This window comes from Dermacentor albipictus, chromosome 9 (genome assembly GCF_038994185.2).
Source record: "Dermacentor albipictus isolate Rhodes 1998 colony chromosome 9, USDA_Dalb.pri_finalv2, whole genome shotgun sequence".
NCBI lineage: Eukaryota > Metazoa > Arthropoda > Arachnida > Ixodida > Ixodidae > Dermacentor > Dermacentor albipictus.
Window position 1 is genome coordinate 98,552,282 of NC_091829.1, and position 19,477 is coordinate 98,571,758.

Genomic DNA, 19,477 nt, shown 5'->3' on the forward strand with positions numbered 1-19,477 from the left:
TGTGCGCTGTTTCCGTTATACGCAACGAATAGGCTTGCACAAAAAATCGACGCTGTGCTTAGTCTTCAAAGCTATTCGACATGTTTGTGCGGCAAGTGTGTTACTGGAATAATGGTGCACGCGAAAACATCTTCAAGGTTTATACGGAACAATAGCTGACGTTCTTTCTCCAAGTAAAGTCTGTCTTTGTGAAGACAAGGCGTCATTAGCCATTCACACAGTTGAGTCTCCCGAGTCATCGCTTTTCAATGGCTGTATAGTAGGCGCTATGCATCAAAGCTTCCATGCCAGTTCCCCTATCCTGCATATGTGGTGTAAGTAATAACGGAAGCTACCGTACCTCGTAGGCAGAAAAAATACTTTCCAGCGGCAGTGCTAAGCCAGTTGCACTATGCTCCTATAGATATGCCCATAGCTCAAGGCATTCAAAACAAGGGCGCAAAGGACTTGGCGAAACTTCCAATGGAATCGGCATGCAGCCTAAATTTTGTTCGAGTTCAGAACATCACTCTTAACCTGATACGAGTCTGTGCAAGCGCTGGTGAGAAAAACTGAGACAAAAAATTGTGTGGATCCAGCGCACTGTGCAACTCGACGTAAGCCAAGCGTTCTGTGTTATTTGCTTTGACTGACGATAACTAGCGGTGATATTCACGGCGAATGTTTAATTTCTTCAGCGTTTAGTACAATGCAAAAGTGGTGAGTTCATGATCACTTTTACCTTGCGTGTGCCACTGCTGTTTGTCGTCGTAGTACACAGAACACACAGTGAGACGTGTTTGCTTGAGGCGTTGTTATGCGCCATTGTTCGAAACCTCCGAGTAGGTTAGTATTCTGTTACCTCACACGGCACATAGCCCTTCACCGGCAGATCAGTTTTTCGACGATAACCGGCTATGTTTGCAGCCATCGTTATGCTTTAAGTGTAACTTGCTTTTTTGGGTACCGGTTCGCCCAATAACAATTTAGTCAAACTGATGACAGTTTTGCTGCAGTGTTTCGCCATCTCGTGGAGGTGCCCATTCATTCATGTAACGAATCCCACCGCGAAGCCGCGATCGAAGCCCGACAACCGAGGACAACACCAACGTTACCAAGTAGCAGAGAGATGGCCGAAGGCAGCAAGGACTGCTACCGCAGTACGGATTTCTGCTTGAAAAGACGAGGAAGTGCATGGCCATGACAGATGCTACAAGGGCAGCCCAGTGTCGCCAGCACCAATCATGCTGCAGCAGCCCAGGGAAACGCCGACGTTCCACGGATAAACATATGTGGACCCGGAAAGATGGCTGGAGAGGTATGAAATTTACTAATTAAAAGAGCAACGACAAGCTGCACCATGTCTTCTTCGCATTGTAAGACGCCGCCAGGACGTGCCTCCAGAATCGAGAAACCATCTTAACAAAGTGGCACCTGTTGTGCAGCGGCTTCCTGCAGACATTCACAAGCGTCATAGGCAAACAGCGAACGCAAACTCAACTAGAAAGCCGAGTGCAGCTGCTCAATGAGACCATCGTGATCTTCACGGAAAGAAAAAAAAAGTCCGCGTCTTGGTGCGGAGCGACTGAGAAAACATGGTAAATGAACGCTAGATAATATGAACGCCAAGTGCTCACGACGCCGCAGGGCGCCAACCAGCAATGGGCTCCGGTGACATCCAAGAGACCATAAGGACCATTGTGCGTGAAGAACTGCCCAAGATCTTGCCTTCGTTGCAACTACACATGGCCTCGGTCACTGAGGGAGTCCAGGAGGAACTACAATGATCACTTGGTGTTTGTCAGTTGCAGCCGCAATAGCCGCAACTCCAGCCAAATGTTATGACATAATCCACCGTCACCCGCCGCCATGGTACCCCTTCGCGCCCACGCCAGGGTCCTGCAGCACCGCAGTTCCGTCTTCCACCGCCGCCGCTGCCAGAAAGCTCGACAGTGGCTCGGCGCAGCATCCCAAGGAAGACCGACGTTGGGGCACCCGCGACCACCATCCGTTCTGCTATCACTGCGAAGAAGCGGGTCATGTTTATGGCTTGTGTCCATACCGTAAAATGGGGACTAGGAGGGTCCGCCGTCTACGCTTCACTGCCTCAGCAAGGTGAACGCCCTCACGATATGGCCCACTACCACGCCGCAACTCAGTGGAGCCCTCGACGACGATTCCGTTCACCGTCCCCAGGCCGCTACCTGTCGCCGTAGCACCGACCATACACAGGCAAAGCCGGGGGCCGGTCCGTCAGCTCTTATCCGAAAAACTAAAAGGAGCACCCGATGGAGATGTCCTTGCTGTTTTCAGTTTTGCAAGACGACGCCTTTTAGGAGCTGCAACGACGGCTGCAGTCACCACCGGTGCTTTAACACTTCGACGAAGACGCCGAGACGGAAATGAACACCGACGCAAGCAGCGTAGGCCTCGGTGCCGTGCTAGTTTATAGAAAGGACAGAGTTGAAAGCATAATTAGCTTGCGCTAGCCGGTCACTGTCAAAAGCGCATGCGAATTATTCTACGACAAGGAGCGAGTGTCTTCCGGTCATTTGGGTTACGGTGAAATTTCGACCTTCCATATACGGCAGGCGCTTACAAGTGGTAAGTGACCAGCTTGCCTGCGTTGACTAGCAAGCTTAGAGAATCAATCAGGTCTAATAGCGCGTTGGAATCTCAGACTCTAGAAATTTGGCATCATCGTGATCCGTAAGTCCGGGAGGAAGCATTTTGACGGCGACTGCCTGTCGCGCACCCCTATTGACCCGCCACTGCAAGGCGAACTCGACAACGACGCCTTTCTAGGAACAATAACTGCAGATAACACCACCCAACAGCAACGCGCAAGTGCAGAGTTATGAAGCCTTGTCGAGCACTTACAAGGATATACCGACGTTGGCCTTCGAGTATTCCGCCGTGTATTAACGCGATAGCGTTAAGGAGCTAGTGTCGCAGAAAAGCCGGTGTCGTCGGCTTTGGCTGTGAGCGAAAAATGGCGGAAGGTAAGTAATCAATAAAAACAACTTACAAGATGGGCTGGGTGGGAATTGAACGAGGGTATCCGTAGTGTGAGACGGAGACGCTACCACTCAGCCATGAGTTCGATGGTTCGAAATGCGACAAAAGCGCCTCTAGTGAATGCGGCGTGTCCTTATAAATGCGCCGTAGAAAGTTACGCTGCGGTGTATATCTGTACATATAAGCGTATAAATTACAGAAGTCACCGTTAAACGAGTAGCGAAGAATGTTTCCGCTACATTTGTTTCCGCTACAGAGTGTTCAGGTATCTGCACAGGAAAAACATTGATTCACAGTGGAGAAAAATAACTAGGAAGCTTTCCAGCAAGCATGCGGCCTGTAGGGGGGGCAACACAGCAACAAAGAAGCTCAAGCGGAAAGTAAGAGAGGCATTAATAATCTCATGGGTGGCGGCAATGGAAAAGAAACCTGCCATGAGTAACTCCTTAGGAGGAAAAAATGAAATCAGGAAAGAAACAATTTATGATAACTCAAAGGGAAGCTGATTACTTTTCGAAGCGAGATCGGGGTGCCTTAGAACAAGCACCTATAAAGCAAGATATAAGACGGAAGAAGAAGCATGTGCTTGCTGCGGTGAAGCTAGGTAGACTATGGAGCATTTTTTATTACAATATGAAGACGTCTACCCAGCGGTCGATTTAGGCGCCACTGGCCTCCTTGAAGCACTTGGGTTCAGCGAGATCAGTGGAAAAGTAAACATGTCCGCAATAGGCATCAGTAAGGTGCGATTAGAGGATTGGTGGAAGAAAAGTAGGAAAACGACAAAAAACTGAGACGTACAAAAGCACAGTTCGAAATAGGGGATCAGAAAATTAGGGTGGGGTAGTACATAGTGTTTGTTTTTCTTTTTATTGTTTAACCTAGGTAGGACATTAGGCAGTACATTAGCAAGAGCATGATGGCGCAACCTACCATACCGTTCCAAAGGAGACGCTCATAACATCCATCCATCCATCCATCTCGCCTTCGTGTCGTTTGAGCGCATTGGGGCCGTGCGGGGACCAGTGCGAGAATGCCCCAATACCATTGCGTTTAATAAATTTTCTCGCTCTCTCCCCTTCAAACTTCCAGCGTGCGTCACTCGAACCCTCGTGTTTAGGCGACGCGACTCCTCTTTCCGCTCACAGCGCGATTCTTAGGTGCAGCGTCCAATGCGGGACCCCTCTGATGTGTGATCGCTGCGCCGTAGCGCGTCTGGTGAGAAAAGGTCCCCTGCGATGTGCGCCGTGCTGCTGGCGAGGAGTCATGCGTCTGCGTGGTGCTCTCAAGGGAGATAGTGTACGATCCCATTGAGGCGTCAGCCCCGTGACCGCGTCCACCTTCATGGCGCATTGCGGTCCGGCTGTCCGTGCCGATCACGACGTTTGGCTCGCGCAGATCGTTTATCCCTCCAAGACACCGAGTTCTTTGGTTCGTTTTGTCTTCGTTTTCCTTGCGCAACCACGTCCTCATAAAAAGAACTTCTCCCCACTCCGTGAAAACTACCTTGTCGTTGTGCCAGCAGCACTGCGGCCAGAAGTCTTGAACGACGATCAGACAGCCGGGCACCCTGGGTTTTCCGGTACGCTCGCAAGAATACAAGCACTACCAGCCACTCGTGACCACTGACGTCGCCCGCTACCTCAACACAGGCCGTGATAGCCAGTGACGAAAAACACCACCGACAAGGCCATCACGTTTACTACAGCCGATCGAGCGTCCTTGCCGACACTTTCAGCAGGTTGTGGTGAATTCGCTGGGACCATTTCCGACATTAATATCTGTAAACAAGTGGATCTTCGTGGCCACAGACTACCTTACGAGCTACGCCAAAACAAAAGCCCTGCCCAAAAGTAGTGCAGCGAAAGAAGCGAAATTTTCCGTCGAGAACATCCTGCTGTGACATGACGCCCCAGAATCCCTCATCACCGACAGAAGAACGCCTTTTACAGCGGAGCTCACCCAAGCCATTCTGCAATACAGCCAGACAAGCCACAGGAGGACCATTGCCTACAAAGCGCAGACGAACGGCCTAGAGAACGTGTGAACAAGGAACAAAACGCTCACCGACATGTTAGCGATGTATGTCGACATCGAACACAATACGAGGAATGCCGTCCTCCCGTTCATAACCTTCGCTCACAACATGGCTGTGCAAAAACAGCGCAGATCGCACCGTAAGCTGGCTTGCGGCAGGAACTCGGCCACGACTCTCGACGCCATGCTGCCGCACGTCACCGACGAAGTGTATCTGGAAGTCACCGCCTACCTTCACCGCGTCGATGAAGCCCGATAGCTCACCCGCCGGCCGGTCAAGAACCAGCGGAGGGCCGAAAGCCGACACTACAGACTTCGACGACGTTACGTCGAGTGCCAGTCCTGCGACCGTGTTTGGGTTTCGACTTCAATACGCCGAAGAATACTTATCGAGAAGCTTTTGCGACACTATTTCGGACCCTACAAGATCACGTGACGTATTCCCGCACAGGACATGACGTCGTGCTAAACGCTATTCTGAAATCCAAGCGCCGCTCGCGGCCTGAACTAGTCAATGTTATGCACTTGACGCCCTTCTGTCAACGCTAACTCAGAATATGGGGGGGGGGGGGGGGTGAGGCGGGGTGGAAAACCAGGCAAAATCACAGTTGGTTGTAACCACAGGCGCTAAGCTTGTGACAGAAAATATTACACTGTTCTTGTTTAATGACTACTGTGGACTGATTTTTTGCCCGTGTGAAAGAATTTGTGCCTCAGTGTACATTAAGGGAATTAGTTCATGGATTGTGTTGTGTGGAAATATTTGTGTTTCCGATCTCACGCCCGTTTAGGATAGTTTTTTATCTTTCACAAAGAAACGGGGGGAAGCCGTTATTTTGTGCGAGGTATTCAGATGTGGTAGGCGGTGTCCGTGGTGCTATGCGGTGCTTGTCCGAAACGAATCGAGCACGACGAAGACGACGAAGTTGCAATGATCCTTCCATGTGTCGAATGGAAGGTAAAGAAAAAGCACAACACCGGAAATGACGAAAGAACAAATCTAACCAATAGCGATTTAACACGTGAAGAATGAGAAAAAGGAAAAAGAAGTGCCGAGGGAAGCTCGAGGGCCAGCACAGAATTGCGGCTTCATCATCATCATCAGAAGCGAGCAGTGCCAGGCAGCCAGAGCTCGTCGGGTTCCCGTCCCGAAGCCCAGCTGCTACTTGGTTACTCCATTTACCTGGCGATTTCTCAGCCTGCCACGGTACCCCGCACTTGGACCGGTATGAATTCCAGCCCTGGGCCTTCCGTTGGTTCTGTGGGACAAGACTGTGCCAGGCCTACCCTGCTGTTTGTTCCTAGGCCTTCCATGGCCCGTCCGACCACATCGCGCTCATCCCTGGCGTCATCGTGAAGCGGTATATATCGACCCGCCGACAATATATCCACGTCCATAAGGTGAACATTCACAAACTTTATTTATGGCGGCGTGGGGCTTTCTAATTCTTTGAGACCTTACTAGTCAAGTGCTTAAGGGTTACATGTTTTACTAGTGCTTCTCTTCGCTTCACCTCGCTCGTTCTTTTATTAAAAGTCACTCAAAATGGAAATTACCTCGTTCCTGTCGGTAACAAAAGTTTCGCATCCATTAGTCATTTTTCCAAACATCTCTCACAGGGAGGGCCTATGTCTCCATCGTGATTTTGTTCAGGCTACGCTAATAGACGCAGAAATGCAGAATTCTATCCTTCTTCTTCGCCAAGAATACAAGAGAGACCCACGAGATTTTCGACAGCTGGATGATGTCGTCGTGCAGCATTTCGTCGATTTGTTGTTTTATGTAGATTCATCTTTGTGCACAAAACAGGGTAAAGGCACTGGCGGAGGGGTGGAGCAAATTTTTCTTTTATTATGCGATGCTTAGCAACTGCTGTTTCTCGGATCCTTGATGACGACGAAAAGCAGTCCTTGTACAGCAGGAAGATACCATAGAGCAGTTCTTGCTTATGACAGGGAAAAGATGGCTCAATATCAAATAGTGGTTCAAGACCACGCGCCGTCGTTATATCTTCGGCAAAATCCAAACGGGAACAAGTGCATCGCTGACTGCTGCAACTTCTTCCCGGTATGCCATATTCGTGCATTGTTCAGGTGTTTATCTTCCTGGCTGAAGTTCGTCACGAATAGTTCTGCATTTCCTCGGCTTAACTGTGCGAAACCGTTTGCAGCACCAATTTCACAATCGACCAGCAGCTGTTCGTCGCTCTCGACGATGGCATTGATGCCTGCGGCTGCTTCTGTGGCGACAAAAATCATGATGCAGGCGCGACGCGCGTTACTGACTCGGGTCTTCAAGTACACTTAGGGCGCGATTACTGTGAGAACGCTGCGGCGGTATCGCATGGCTTTATCGATATTAAGTCGATGACTACACCACGTTGACTCAAGAAGTATATGCCGAGGATTACCACCCATGAGCATTCTTGCAAAACAACGACGGTCGCTGGGCTAGTCCGGTCATCATCTGTAACCCTTGCCATGCAGATTCCGGTCACCGTTATTAAGTGTCCTCCAGCTGCCAAGTGTTGTTGATGGCCTTCCTAGGCACTCATGAGTTTCCTCAACTTGTCGGACACTGAAGGGGCCAGCGCCGACACAGCAGTCGGCTCCTGTACAGACTAAGATAGTGACATTGTGATCATCAACCAGAACATCGAGGTCGGTAGTTCTTAGCCTTACATCGCAGAGAGTGTCTTATACGTCGGGTCGTCAGGTCTCCTTTTTGCGTATTCTTCGCTTCGAGGAGGCACGTACCCAGGATTTGTTTTTCAGGAGGGAGGGGGACGCGTCCCCAAAGTAACTTTTCTATGCAAATCAGGGGCGGTGTACTTATACTAGCAGAAACATTAATTCCCACCATTCGATATAAAAGCACGTACACCCACTAAAGAGAAGTGAAACAAGGTGTATTTCACAAGTACACCTGTCATATACACCTATCCTTTACATGACAAACCAGGAACCACATCAAATTGGCTCGCGCAGGTAAGAAACGCAGCAAGGAAACAACCAAGAACAAGTCAACAAGCGAAAGCGTAAAATGAAGATTTCTAGTACTGTTTTTCTAATTAGCTCTGAAAGAATTATCGAGAACGATATATTTGTGGAACAATCACAGTTCTTTTGTACCCCTCGTTTACTTCTCTACCAAATTAGGTGCCAAAACCGACTCGTATCGTAATTTGGGAAGTTCCTTAATGAAGCCTGGCCACCATTCCCGTACAACCGCGTAGAGCGCTGGACGCTGCGGTTCTAGGCGCACTACGACACCGCAAAAGGTTATAAAAACATCCACAAAAGCACAGCAAAGAAGTAGCTTCATCAGGCGGTTCGAATGATAACTTTAGAAGTTTCATTCAAAACACATAGAACCAGTCTTCACATCCGGCGCCATTTCCTCTACTTCCTTTTTAAATAAAAAGATTTTCGTGGACAAATATTTTCACAAACAACGCCTAAATTTGTTATTTTTTGCTTTTATTTCCAGTTTGGCTGTTTCCTCGGCTCTCTCTCTCCATAGATTGCTTAATTTTGAATTTCATGCGACTCCTTTCTCCCGTTGCCAATTGCGCCCGAAAAGTGTTCTACAAATAAGGATAAAAACCACACGAGGTAACGGGTGACATTAATATTTCTTATAGATTGAACGGTTAATGTACGGTTTGATTGAAATTTCTATTTTTGGGGGGATGGCTGTGAAACATAAATCGTTGAAAAGTGACCAGTACGGCCTTTCCAGCGGCAGCACGTTGAGATTTCGGAACAAGCATCGAAATAACGAGAAAGGCGAACATATTCCGCCATCTCTTAGCTGGAAGAATGTCGAGCTGCTTCATGCCATCAGTTCAGCGGCCTTTTCCTAGACCTGGTGAGTGATCGTTTCGACGCCTCGGCCATAATATTGCAACAGCATTCCAGTGCTGACCGCCGAATAGCTGCCAAGTCTCAAGACTGGTCTGGTGGCGCTTTAGGGACATGATTGAGGAGTGCCGGCGTGGGCGGGGGGAGAGGGACGAGGGGGGTTATGCGGCTTAGTTTCGGAGAACTATGCATGACGCAGCTTGTCGTCATAGTTGGACTTCTTGAACGCGCTGACCTTTTCGTAAGTTTCCAGCCAGCTCTCCAGGTAACGAATGAAGACCCGCGGGAGGTTGGTGGTTCACTGAGCTGCTGCAACACGTTCGGTGTAAGTGCCACTGAAGTTGCCATTGTGGCTTCTGTCGTGGCACTTATCGCTCATCTGAGGAACAAGTTCTTGCTCGGGGGACAGATATTGTAGCCTGCAGCTGGCTTGATGGTGTGGGGCGGCGCTTGCGTTCTCTTAAAGGTTCTCGCCGGTCCCACGGCTTTGCGGGGGCGTCCGGTACATGAACGCAAGGCGCCTCTACCAAATGCCACGTTCTAGTGACGATGAACTAAGGAGCTAAAACTGTGAATCATGAAACAAACTCTTCATTGGACGGATCTGACCCCACAACAGAAAGTGACATTGAAGGTAAAACCATAGCGGTGAGCACAGTCGATGATCGTCGAAATCTGATCAGCGTGCTAAGCGTGCCAGCATAATCGCTGGGGCCTGTGTAACTTGCATAACGCACTGCATAAATCTGGTCGCGCGTACAATCTGGTCACAGAATGTGCCATGACAACAGACAACGAATAGAACCGCTGATACCATTCGAGAAACTTCCGATATATGGAGGCGCGTCCTCCGCCGAGCGATAACGTTCAACTTTTGGTAGCGGCTCAATAGCGGTCACCGGAAAAAGATGAACAAGTGCATGTGTCAATATGCCGTCAATATGTAAGTGCCATTTCTTTCGAAACGCCACATGTACAGTTTCAACCATGGTTAAATCGCATATTCTTATTTTCTTGTGTGGAAAACATTTGAAAGTAAGTGAATCAGATCATGCAGTGGTTGAACGTTTACATTTTTTTTTCATCTATGTTCAAAAGCAATGACTTTTTCACGTCACGCAGACGCTGCTACAGTCTTCGTCGCAAACTCTTCACCCAGCAGCAGACGGCAGACTCCACTTCAAGCCGGTAGCCATCGACTTCCCCAAGACGTGTCCAGAGAGGATCACAGCCCGACCCCTACAGCCGAACTATTTCGCCGATAGCGACGTTCTGCATCGACAACCCTGCATCGGCCGTAAGATGTCGACCTACTGAACCTATCAAAACGCAGGTACGCCATTTTTTTTGTTTCTAAAACAGGTGCCTCAAATATTGAAATTTGCAGTTTCAGCTAAAATACTACGCAGTTAGACATAACTATACCATTTATATGACACGCAACGCACACGCAGCCGGTGTTCCCAAAACTACTACCGCCCGGATTTTTCAGTAATGCAGCCGTGAAATTATTTCCTCGTAAGCCCAGCAAAACGAAAGCCCGCACAGCGCTTCCTCCCGAGCTATCGAAGCGTATCAGATCGGAAAGTGATTCTCGATACTTGCACTGGCCTTGGATATCAGCGAACAAAGCGATCTGTCATGCCGAGGGCTTGCGTTTAATAGATGGCGGCGAAATGTGAAAACACTCGTCTACGCAGACTTGGGTGCACGTTAAAAAAGCCCAGGTGGTCCAAATTGCCGGAGTCCTTGCACTACTTCGTGCCATATAACTAGATCGTGGTTTTGGCACCTAGAACACCATAACATTTTTGCGTGAAATAGACCAGTAGGCCTCTTGGACTGTGGACTTGTATAAGGGGCAAAGACATGTAACACAAAACTGGCTTATGAAGAAACGATGCGTAAGTTATGCGTATACGAACACGTTTACAAAAATAAGAGCGAGTTTACGCAGGCACCTACCGAGGAAACACAAAACTCAGATAGGTTTCGGGCTTAACATCTCCCAAAGCTCTACGTTCTGTCACAGCGGACTCCGTCGTAGAGAACTCTGGCTTGTGCATTATCGCCTGTGGTTCGTTCCTACGCGCTAGAAGCATGGTGTGCAAGCTTCACTGCCCTAATTCAATGCAGCACATGGTTTCGGAACTCACTCTTCTTGAGGCTGGTTGTCGATATGGCGGTCATAAATCAACACCTTTATGGTAATGCACAGGCGGCTCTCCACGTCGCTGGCGTGGACTGTGGTCGCTTCAGAAAGCGTAATCCTCGAATTCTGGTATATCCTAAAGGGGGACAAATTCTATACCTGCATGCGGACACGCTGTGCATATTTAGCCTGAAAAAGCATTAGAACTTTCAACAAGGCACAAAAAACCAGCGCAGTAGCCGGCGCTATAACAGCGACAACAGTGGTCCGCACTGCGCTGCTCGTGTGTCCACATACGTCAATCCTGGAGCACTGTTTCTTTTTCTCTCACTGTGTGCATTTTGTGCGCTGCTACGGTTGTACGCAACGAATTGGCTTTTCCAAAAGGCTTTAAAGCTACTGGACATGCTTTTGCGACAAGTGCGTTGTTGGTATGTAACAAATGAGCTACCGTGCCTCGTAGCCAGAAAAAAATGCTTTCTAGCAACTGTGGTAAGCCAGTTGCGCTGGGCTCCCGTATATGTACATAGCGCAAGGCATTCAAAACAAGGAGGCAAGAGACAAGCTTCCAACGGAAGCGGCCTGCATCCTACACTTTTTTTTTACTTTAGAACATCATTCTTAACGAGATAAGCGTCTGTGCAAGCGCTGGTGAGAAAATTACTCAGACAAAAACTTATCCGGTTCCGACGCACTGTGGCTAATCGTAAGCTAAGCGTTCTGTGCTGTTTACATTGACTGACAAGAACTAGCGGTGAAATTCACGGCGAAAATGTTTCATTTATTCAGTGTTTAGCAAAATATAAGTGTGGTGAGTTGCTGGTACCTGTTACCTTGCGTCTGCAACTGCTGTTTCTCGTCATAGTACGCAGAACACACAGTGAGACGTGTTTGCTTGAGGCGTTGTTATGCGCCATTCTTCAAGATTTCCAAGTACGTTATTGTCATTGCCTCACACGGCACATTGCGCTTCACCGGCAGATCAAATTTTCGACGATAACCAGCTGTGTTTGCAGCCATCGTTGTGCTTTGAGTGTAACTTGCTTTTATTAGCACAGGTTCGCTCAATTAAAATTTAGACAGACTATTGAGGGTTTTCCAGCCGTGTTTCACCATCTGGTGGAAGTGCCCGTGCATTCATGTAACGAACGCCACCGTGAAGCCGCGATCCAACCCGACACCCGAGGAAAACTCCAACGTTACCAAGTGCCAGAGAAATGGCCGAAGGCAGCAAGTTTCGCTACCATTCTACGGACTTCTACTTCAAATGACGAGGAAGTGCACGGCCACGGAAGCAGCTACAATGGAAGCCCCAGTGTCGCCAGCATCAATCGTGCTGCAGCAGCCCAGGGAACCACCAACGTTCCACGGATAAACATATGAGGACTCGGAAAGCTGGCTACACTGGTATGAAATTTATCAATTAAAAGAGCAACAACAAGCTGCGCCATGTCTTTTTCGCAGTGTAAGACGCCGACAGAACGTGGCTCCAGAATCGAGAAACCATCTTAACAAAGTGGCACCTGTTCTTTAGCGGCTTCCTAGAGACATTCACAAGCGTCGTTGGCCAAAAGCGAGCCCTAACTGCACTAGAAAACCGAGTCCAGCTGCTCAACAAGACCATCGCAATCTTCACGGAAGAGATGACCAGTCTTTTACGGCAGGCGGAATCAGAAATGTCGCGGGAGAAAAAAAGTCCGCTTCTTAATGCGGGGCGTCAAACAGGAAAAACATTCACCGAACTGATCCGCAACCCGCCGAAAGCCATAGCCGAGTTCTTGGGAAAGGCAACGACGACTGATAAAACTTTGTAAATGCGTACTACATAATATAGCCGCCAAGTCCTCACGACGCCGCAGGGCGCCATGCAAGCACTGGGCTCCGATGACCTCCAAGAGACCATCAAGACCATCGTGCGTGAAGAACTGCGCAACATCTTGCCTTCGTAGCAACCATAGGTGCCCTCGGTCTCTGAAGGGGTCCAGAGGAAGCTACAGCGACTACTTAAACTCCTCAGTTGCAGTCGCAATCGGCGCAGCTCCAGCCAGCCGCGATGAAATAATGCCCCATCGGCCTCCGCCATGGTGCCCCTTCGCGTCCACGCCGCTGCCACAAAGCCGTACTGTGGCACAGCGTAGCCTTCCAAGGAAGGCCGACACTACGCGCGCAAACCGACCACCATCCTCTCTGCTATCACTGCGCAGAAGAGGGTCACGTTTATCGCTGGTGCCGATACCGTGAAATTGGGACTACGAGGATCGCTGGTACCCATGCAGTGAAATTCCACTTCGAGGGTTCGCCGTGAGCACTCCAAGCCCTCAGCAAAACTAATGCCCTCACGATATCCCCCACTACCTTGCCGCCACTCAGTGAAGCCGTCGACGACTATACAGTTCGCTGTCACCGTGCGGCTACCTGTCACCGTCGCGTGTCGACTGCCGTCAGCCTTTATCCCGAAAAGTATGGGCAGCAAGCTATGGAGGCGCAGTTGCCAATTTAGTTTTGAAAGACGACGCCTTTTAGGGGATGGAACGACGGCTGTAGTCACCACCAGTGCTTTCACAATTCGACGAAGACGCCGAGACGAAAATCAACACCGACGCAAGTAGCGTAACCGTCGGTGACGTTTGTGTTAGCTCACAGAAATGATAGAGTTGAAAGCATAATAGCTTACGCCAACCGGTCAGTGTCAAAAGCGGAAGCGAATTATTCTGCGACGGAAAGAATGCCTTACGATCATTTGGGCTACGACTAAATTTCGGCCTTCCATATACGGCAGGCGCTTCAAAGTGGTAAGCGACCACCACGCTTGCGGTTGACTGGCAAACTTTAAGGATCCAACAGGTCAACTTGCGCGATGGAATCTCAGACTGTAGAAATTTGACATCACCGTGGTGCGTAAGTCCGGGAGGAAGCATTCTGACGCCGACTGCTTCTCTCGCACCCTTATTGGCCCGCAACCGCAAGGCGAACTCGACTACAACGCCTTCATGGAAACAGTAACGGCAGGTAACACCGCCGAACAGCAACGAGCTGATGCGTCTTTAAGACCCCGCCTGTTGCGCATCCATCTGTAGTGGGAGGCAGTCCACAGCCGCTTGCCTATCAGCCGTGTCTGCTTATTTTGGCCGCCAGTAGATGGCGCTACAAGCGTACGTGCTTTAAAGCCCCTCAATTTTCCAAAAGTAGCGCCATTCTTAGATCTTTCCGCCACCCCGCTCACCCAGGCGCTTCCTCCTCCACTCCTCTTGTCGCCCCAGCCTCCTCCGCTCCCCCATTGGCCAATCTGTGTCACGTGAAAGCGGGCCCCGCGCTTTTGTATATTTTTTTCTTTCCGGCGCAGAGCAGGCGCCGCGCTTTTGTATATCTTTTCTTTCCAGCGCGCTGCGACCCCCAATCTTGGGCCTGCGACCCCCATTTTTGGGCCTCCGCGACGAAGTACGGCAGGCGGTTTGAAGGAGCGCGGTAGTTTTATACAATGTGTTAGGGCCGAGTGCTTAATTGCGATGCCGTGCTGCTGCGCCTACGGTTGCCACAACAGACCCAGTGACGGCAAAAAGCTTTTTGTTTTACCATCCGCCGGGCGCAACGCAAAACGAAGAAAAGTGTGGATTCACAAGATCGGGCGGGCTGACTTCGAGCAAGTGGCAAAGAACGCGCGGCTTTGTTAAGTGACACGGCTCCTCCAACCTCTTCTTTTGACGCCCGTGTCAAAACGGGCCCGTGTCCAGTGCATTGGGGGTGCGTTAAAGAACCCCAGCTGCAAAAAAAAATTAATCCAGAGCCCCCATTATGGCGTGCCTTATGAGATCGTGGTGTTGGGATGTAAAACCCAAGAATCAACTTTTCTTCTGTCTTGTGTGCCTTGACTGTTCCAGTTAACGCAACACTGCTTCCTTGTGAAAACTTACAACGCAAAAGAATACAGACGCACGTAGTATACAGAGATAAAATTAGCACTTCAACAAAAGTGTTGCTGGTGCCAATGAGGGAGGGGGATAATTATTTTCTGAACCTCTTTCCAGTTGTCCCATCAAGTTCCTTCTTTCTTTTCTATCAAATTCTAACCATTTGCACTGTAATAAATAAATAACGATTTCATATGCTGGTAAGTTGTTAAAATTATCTATACCGCCTATGTGTGAAAACGTTGCTCATGGCCACCACAACCTGTGCATGAGCTACGTACATCTGTAAAAGGCGCGGAACAGAAACGGCCCTGCTGCCAGGCATTGCTGACCGCAGACAGTCGGAATCTCTCACGCGCCGGCCGAACAAAAGCATCCTGCAGGTACGTAAATTAACCTACGAAACCACGTGCACATACTTTCGCGCTGTCAAAACCTGAAACTCTGGTAATTACTCGCGTGTCTGAGCACACCGCGTGCTTGTGTCGTGTTTCAGCAACACGAACTTTCAACGTGCGCGCGCTTTACGCCTTAAATACGCCTTGAATAATGGTGCTTTTCTCTATTTCTTCCGCAAATCCGACACGACATTCTTAAGGCCAGTTACCGACTGACAAAGCACGATCTAGATTGAAAAAACTGCTCCGCAGGACTCGAACGAACTTTTCCGCGGATTTCCTCCCGTAGCGTGTTAGCCGTCGTCTGCTATGGCAGGCCCACTGCCGGCGGCGCCACCGTCGAGGCCGCGCCGAGCGGAGGAGGAGAGAAGTGAATGGCGCTACTTTGGGAGATTGAGGGGCTTTATTCTAACCAGACCCGTGGCGCCACATCGGGCGACTGCGAGAACTTTTGAAAAGCGCCACTGAGCAATGGCCGGCCGGCGCTGGGTGCATGCACGTGGCAGCAGACGACCCCAAGTGGGGTTCGCTTTGAGCAATGGCCTCGCCTGACCTGTACGTCATCATACTAGAGGAATGAGGTGCGGAGACTGCATGAAGTTAAACGGACACAAACCGGGTGTATGCGGGGACTGTTGGTAGGTGCCCAGGCCACATTGCAGGTCAATCTTGTTACGTACTTCATTTAAATGGGCACGTGGTACTGCACAAATATTAAGAGCGCTTTCGTTTGAGGTTTATTAACTGTTTGAGCAGAGATGATCGGCAGGTACTAGTGTAAAATTTCACACACACGTTCATGACCCAAGTGTACGTTATTCACGTATCGGACACAACGCACAATCTTGGTGCTCAATATGCGAGCGTTCTTGCCTTCCGGTGCCACATGGGAACGCGGCTGCTGCGAGCGCGGGAAACCATTGTCGGACCGATAAAACAAACACGTTGGCATGAACGCGTCCGCACAGAGGCGGCATTCTCGGGCGATCACTTTCGGAGATTTTCTTCATTTTCGTAATATATCGCGACACTATAGCCTACGCGTCGGTCGTCGTCGTCAATTAGGAAGTCTACTGGCAAATTCGGTTAATCGCACCGGTACGCGCGCACTAGAGCGACGATCAATGACGGGATGAAATTACGCCTCAGGGCGCTCCGGTGCGATCTGCCGAATTTGCCATAAATCTATAGATTCCGTGGTCGTCGTCTACACGCGACAGCGCGCTCCTGGCACTGCAATACGATTCCAACCTACTGCGTGCCAGCTAGCGTTCATGACAATGTGCCAAGAACGCTGTCCCTACGCATGTCTCGCTAAAGTGAAGGTATCTTTAATGGTATCTCCGATGGTTTCCCTGAGTTGCTTACCTCGCATATCTTGCTCGTGTCCTTCGCCTCCCAAAATGCGCGTTTCATTTGTACCTCCCATATCTTCCGGCGCTCTTTGTCACGAGGGAAGCGAAACATTCGATGTCCTTTTCGGCTAGATCCCACAGCGGCACGCAGCAACCAGTCATCGTTTGTGGGTGACGAGAGGCATACCACTATTAGGAAATAAACGGAAAATTTGCACAGCAACCGCTACACAGCACAGAAATCAACGCCCAGCTGCTTTCCACACGTGAACCAAGATGGCAGCGGCACTGAACGAAAACGAAAGCAGGAAAACAACATCTCATGCAAGATCAGCAAGTTGATCAAAGAAGTTCTGAGTTGTGCTCTGGCTTGATCGCAGTCGAAAACAAATGCGAGGACATTCTATCCTAATTAAGCACCGTACAGCTTTATCACTGTGGTAAAGCGAACATGTGCGTTACTTTTACATAGCCTTAGAGATCACCAAGCCGCGCTGTTCGAATGATAGCAGGTCGCTGGTAAACGTGAAATGCTCAATAAAGCATTCATATTTAAGTTTGGTGTGAATAAACATCTCTTTTTTGTGCTGCATAAATGCAAATTACTTTCTTTTTGTTTTTTTTCTGTTAGTTTGAACCAGTTTGAACATTAGTGGCGTCACGGCGTTTTATCATTATCACCATCAACACATCTGGACCTCGGAGGTGTTTTTCGGCGTTCTGCTGGCATTTTTCGTGCGTTGTGCAGTGCAGTTATATATCTGTTCTATGGTGCAGTAACAAAGTTCTAATAGAGTTCTGACCCGTAGCTTTAGCGGTCCAAGTACGCTGCGGCTTATGTGTTCGCCGCCGACGTTTCTCTTCGCACAGCATTGACGTTGCCTGTTTCTCGTGCACCCGTGTGTGTGTGTGTTGTTGACTCCCGCTAGCTTCGCACCAGACTCGAGTTCCACAGAGGCCGACCGAGACAAGAGGAAATGGGCGACCGTTACAACATACACAGCCAGCTGGAACATCTGCAGTCGAAGTACATCGGCACGGGCCACGCGGACACTGCCCGCTACGAGTGGCTCGTGAACCAACACCGAGACAGCTACGCCTCGTATCTGGGCCACTTCGACATGCTCAACTACTTCTCGGTCGTCGAGAACGAGACGAAGGCGCGCGTGCGATTCAACATCATGGAGAAGATGCTGCAGCCGTGCGGACCGCCTCCCGAGAAGGCCGAGGACTGAGCTCAGCCGCTGACTGCGAGCTCGATCTGTAAATATGCATCCTGTCACGTCCACATCAACGCTTCGCCGCATCGTTAAAATAAACGATGAGCCTTTCGCACAGCTTGGTCGTATTCTTGCGATATACGGACACACCAGCCGCTTTCTTGGCGTTGGTTTCATGTCCGTCCCGGTCGTGGTAAGCTTGCTTTTTAAGCGGCGAGAGCGGACGCAACAGTGGTGTTCTGCGCGCGCCACATTACAACGTTCGCCTGACTCAAGCGACGCAACTTGCTGGTGCACTGGCACGTCAACGCAGAATACAGAAAACGCACTTTGTAGCACGGACGCTGGCCAACACCCGATTCGTTCGTCTATCCACAGGTAAACGGCGAATGAATGCACCAGAGTGTCCCAGCAGCATTACGCAGTAGTCCTACTGAGGAGCTACCGCTTGACTTTGAAAGATCTTCCGATGGTTTCGTGCTCCATTTTCCCGCGGCGTTCGGAAACTAGCTCTAAGCATAGCTGTAAAGAAATTGTCGGCCGTGTAAGTCGCATTTCGATGGCGGCGAGGTTCAGAAGAAGCACACGGCCACTTTCGATCGCGATCGAGCACGATCCGGATCGAAATCAACTGCGGCTGGCTCGCTCGCGCAAAAGAGCCAGTCGCGACCTGGATATTAAATCGCTATCGAAAGTGCGTCATGTGACACCCGTATTAGATTCAGGTGCACGTTAAGAAGCTGCAGGTGGTCATAATTAATCTGGAGCTTGGCACGACCCTTGACTCACTGTGCAGTTTATGGACGACCATACGATTGAATTTATCAGGCAGTTATAAGGCAGGGAGAACACAGCTACACAATTTAAAACATTTTTCATCAGCCAGTGAACTGGCAAAGAAGTCATGCAGTTCCTACACACAGTGTTGGAATCTATGGTGAATGTAAAGCGGTTGATCAAATACTATACAACAATGTGATGCACACAATAGTTTGTTTTCATCATATGCAGTATGGAATGTTTGTTTATGCACTGCACAGGTCACAATCTGAATGTCGTGCAATATTTACAATCATGTACTACACTGTTCACTAGCTATGCCGAAAAGCAAACACCCAAAACACCCCGTGCTTGTCCCATTGAAACTTATGTGTCATGTAAAGCATTACACACCTACTTAAGGACACCATACTTTATGGTTGCTTCCTAATGGGAATCCTGAGTGCACTTTCTCGTCAGCCATACTACGTCATGAAAGGCTCATGCCTTCAGGCTTCGCCCCTGCCAAGATCCACAGCTCTGCTGAGGTTGTGTGCACAGCTACAGATACCTGAGATTGCGAAGAAATTGCATGTTCCTTCTGCCGTGTTTAGGCAACTCACTTTTATACCACATATTCACAATGTACAGTGACACTGTGCACATCTGTACTAACAACTCAATTACATCATAAGCTGCAGCAGCAGCTTCCACAATGAACTACTTGTGACACGGCAGTTCAAGCTAGACCATAAATCTGAGTCAGCTGTCAACAAACTAGTTGATA

At 49.5% G+C, this 19,477-nt stretch overlaps 1 protein-coding gene and 1 long non-coding RNA gene across 8 annotated transcripts in view; both read left to right on the forward strand.

Annotated features, from left to right (window-relative positions):
- LOC139049549 (uncharacterized) overlaps window positions 1-19,477 on the forward strand; it is a 115,008-nt gene that overhangs the window by 87,451 nt on the left and 8,080 nt on the right. For all 7 annotated transcript variants that reach the window (XR_011508385.1, XR_011508386.1, XR_011508388.1 and 4 more), the window contains one exon: window positions 10,021-10,231. This is a non-coding gene — a long non-coding RNA (uncharacterized lncRNA). The remainder of the gene's footprint in view (window positions 1-10,020; window positions 10,232-19,477) is intronic.
- Window positions 17,379-18,048, forward strand: LOC139049947 (splicing factor 3B subunit 5). The gene has a single exon (XM_070525866.1). The coding sequence runs from the start codon at window positions 17,689-17,691 to the stop codon at window positions 17,944-17,946; it is 258 nt and encodes an 85-aa protein (XP_070381967.1). The 5' UTR covers window positions 17,379-17,688; the 3' UTR covers window positions 17,947-18,048.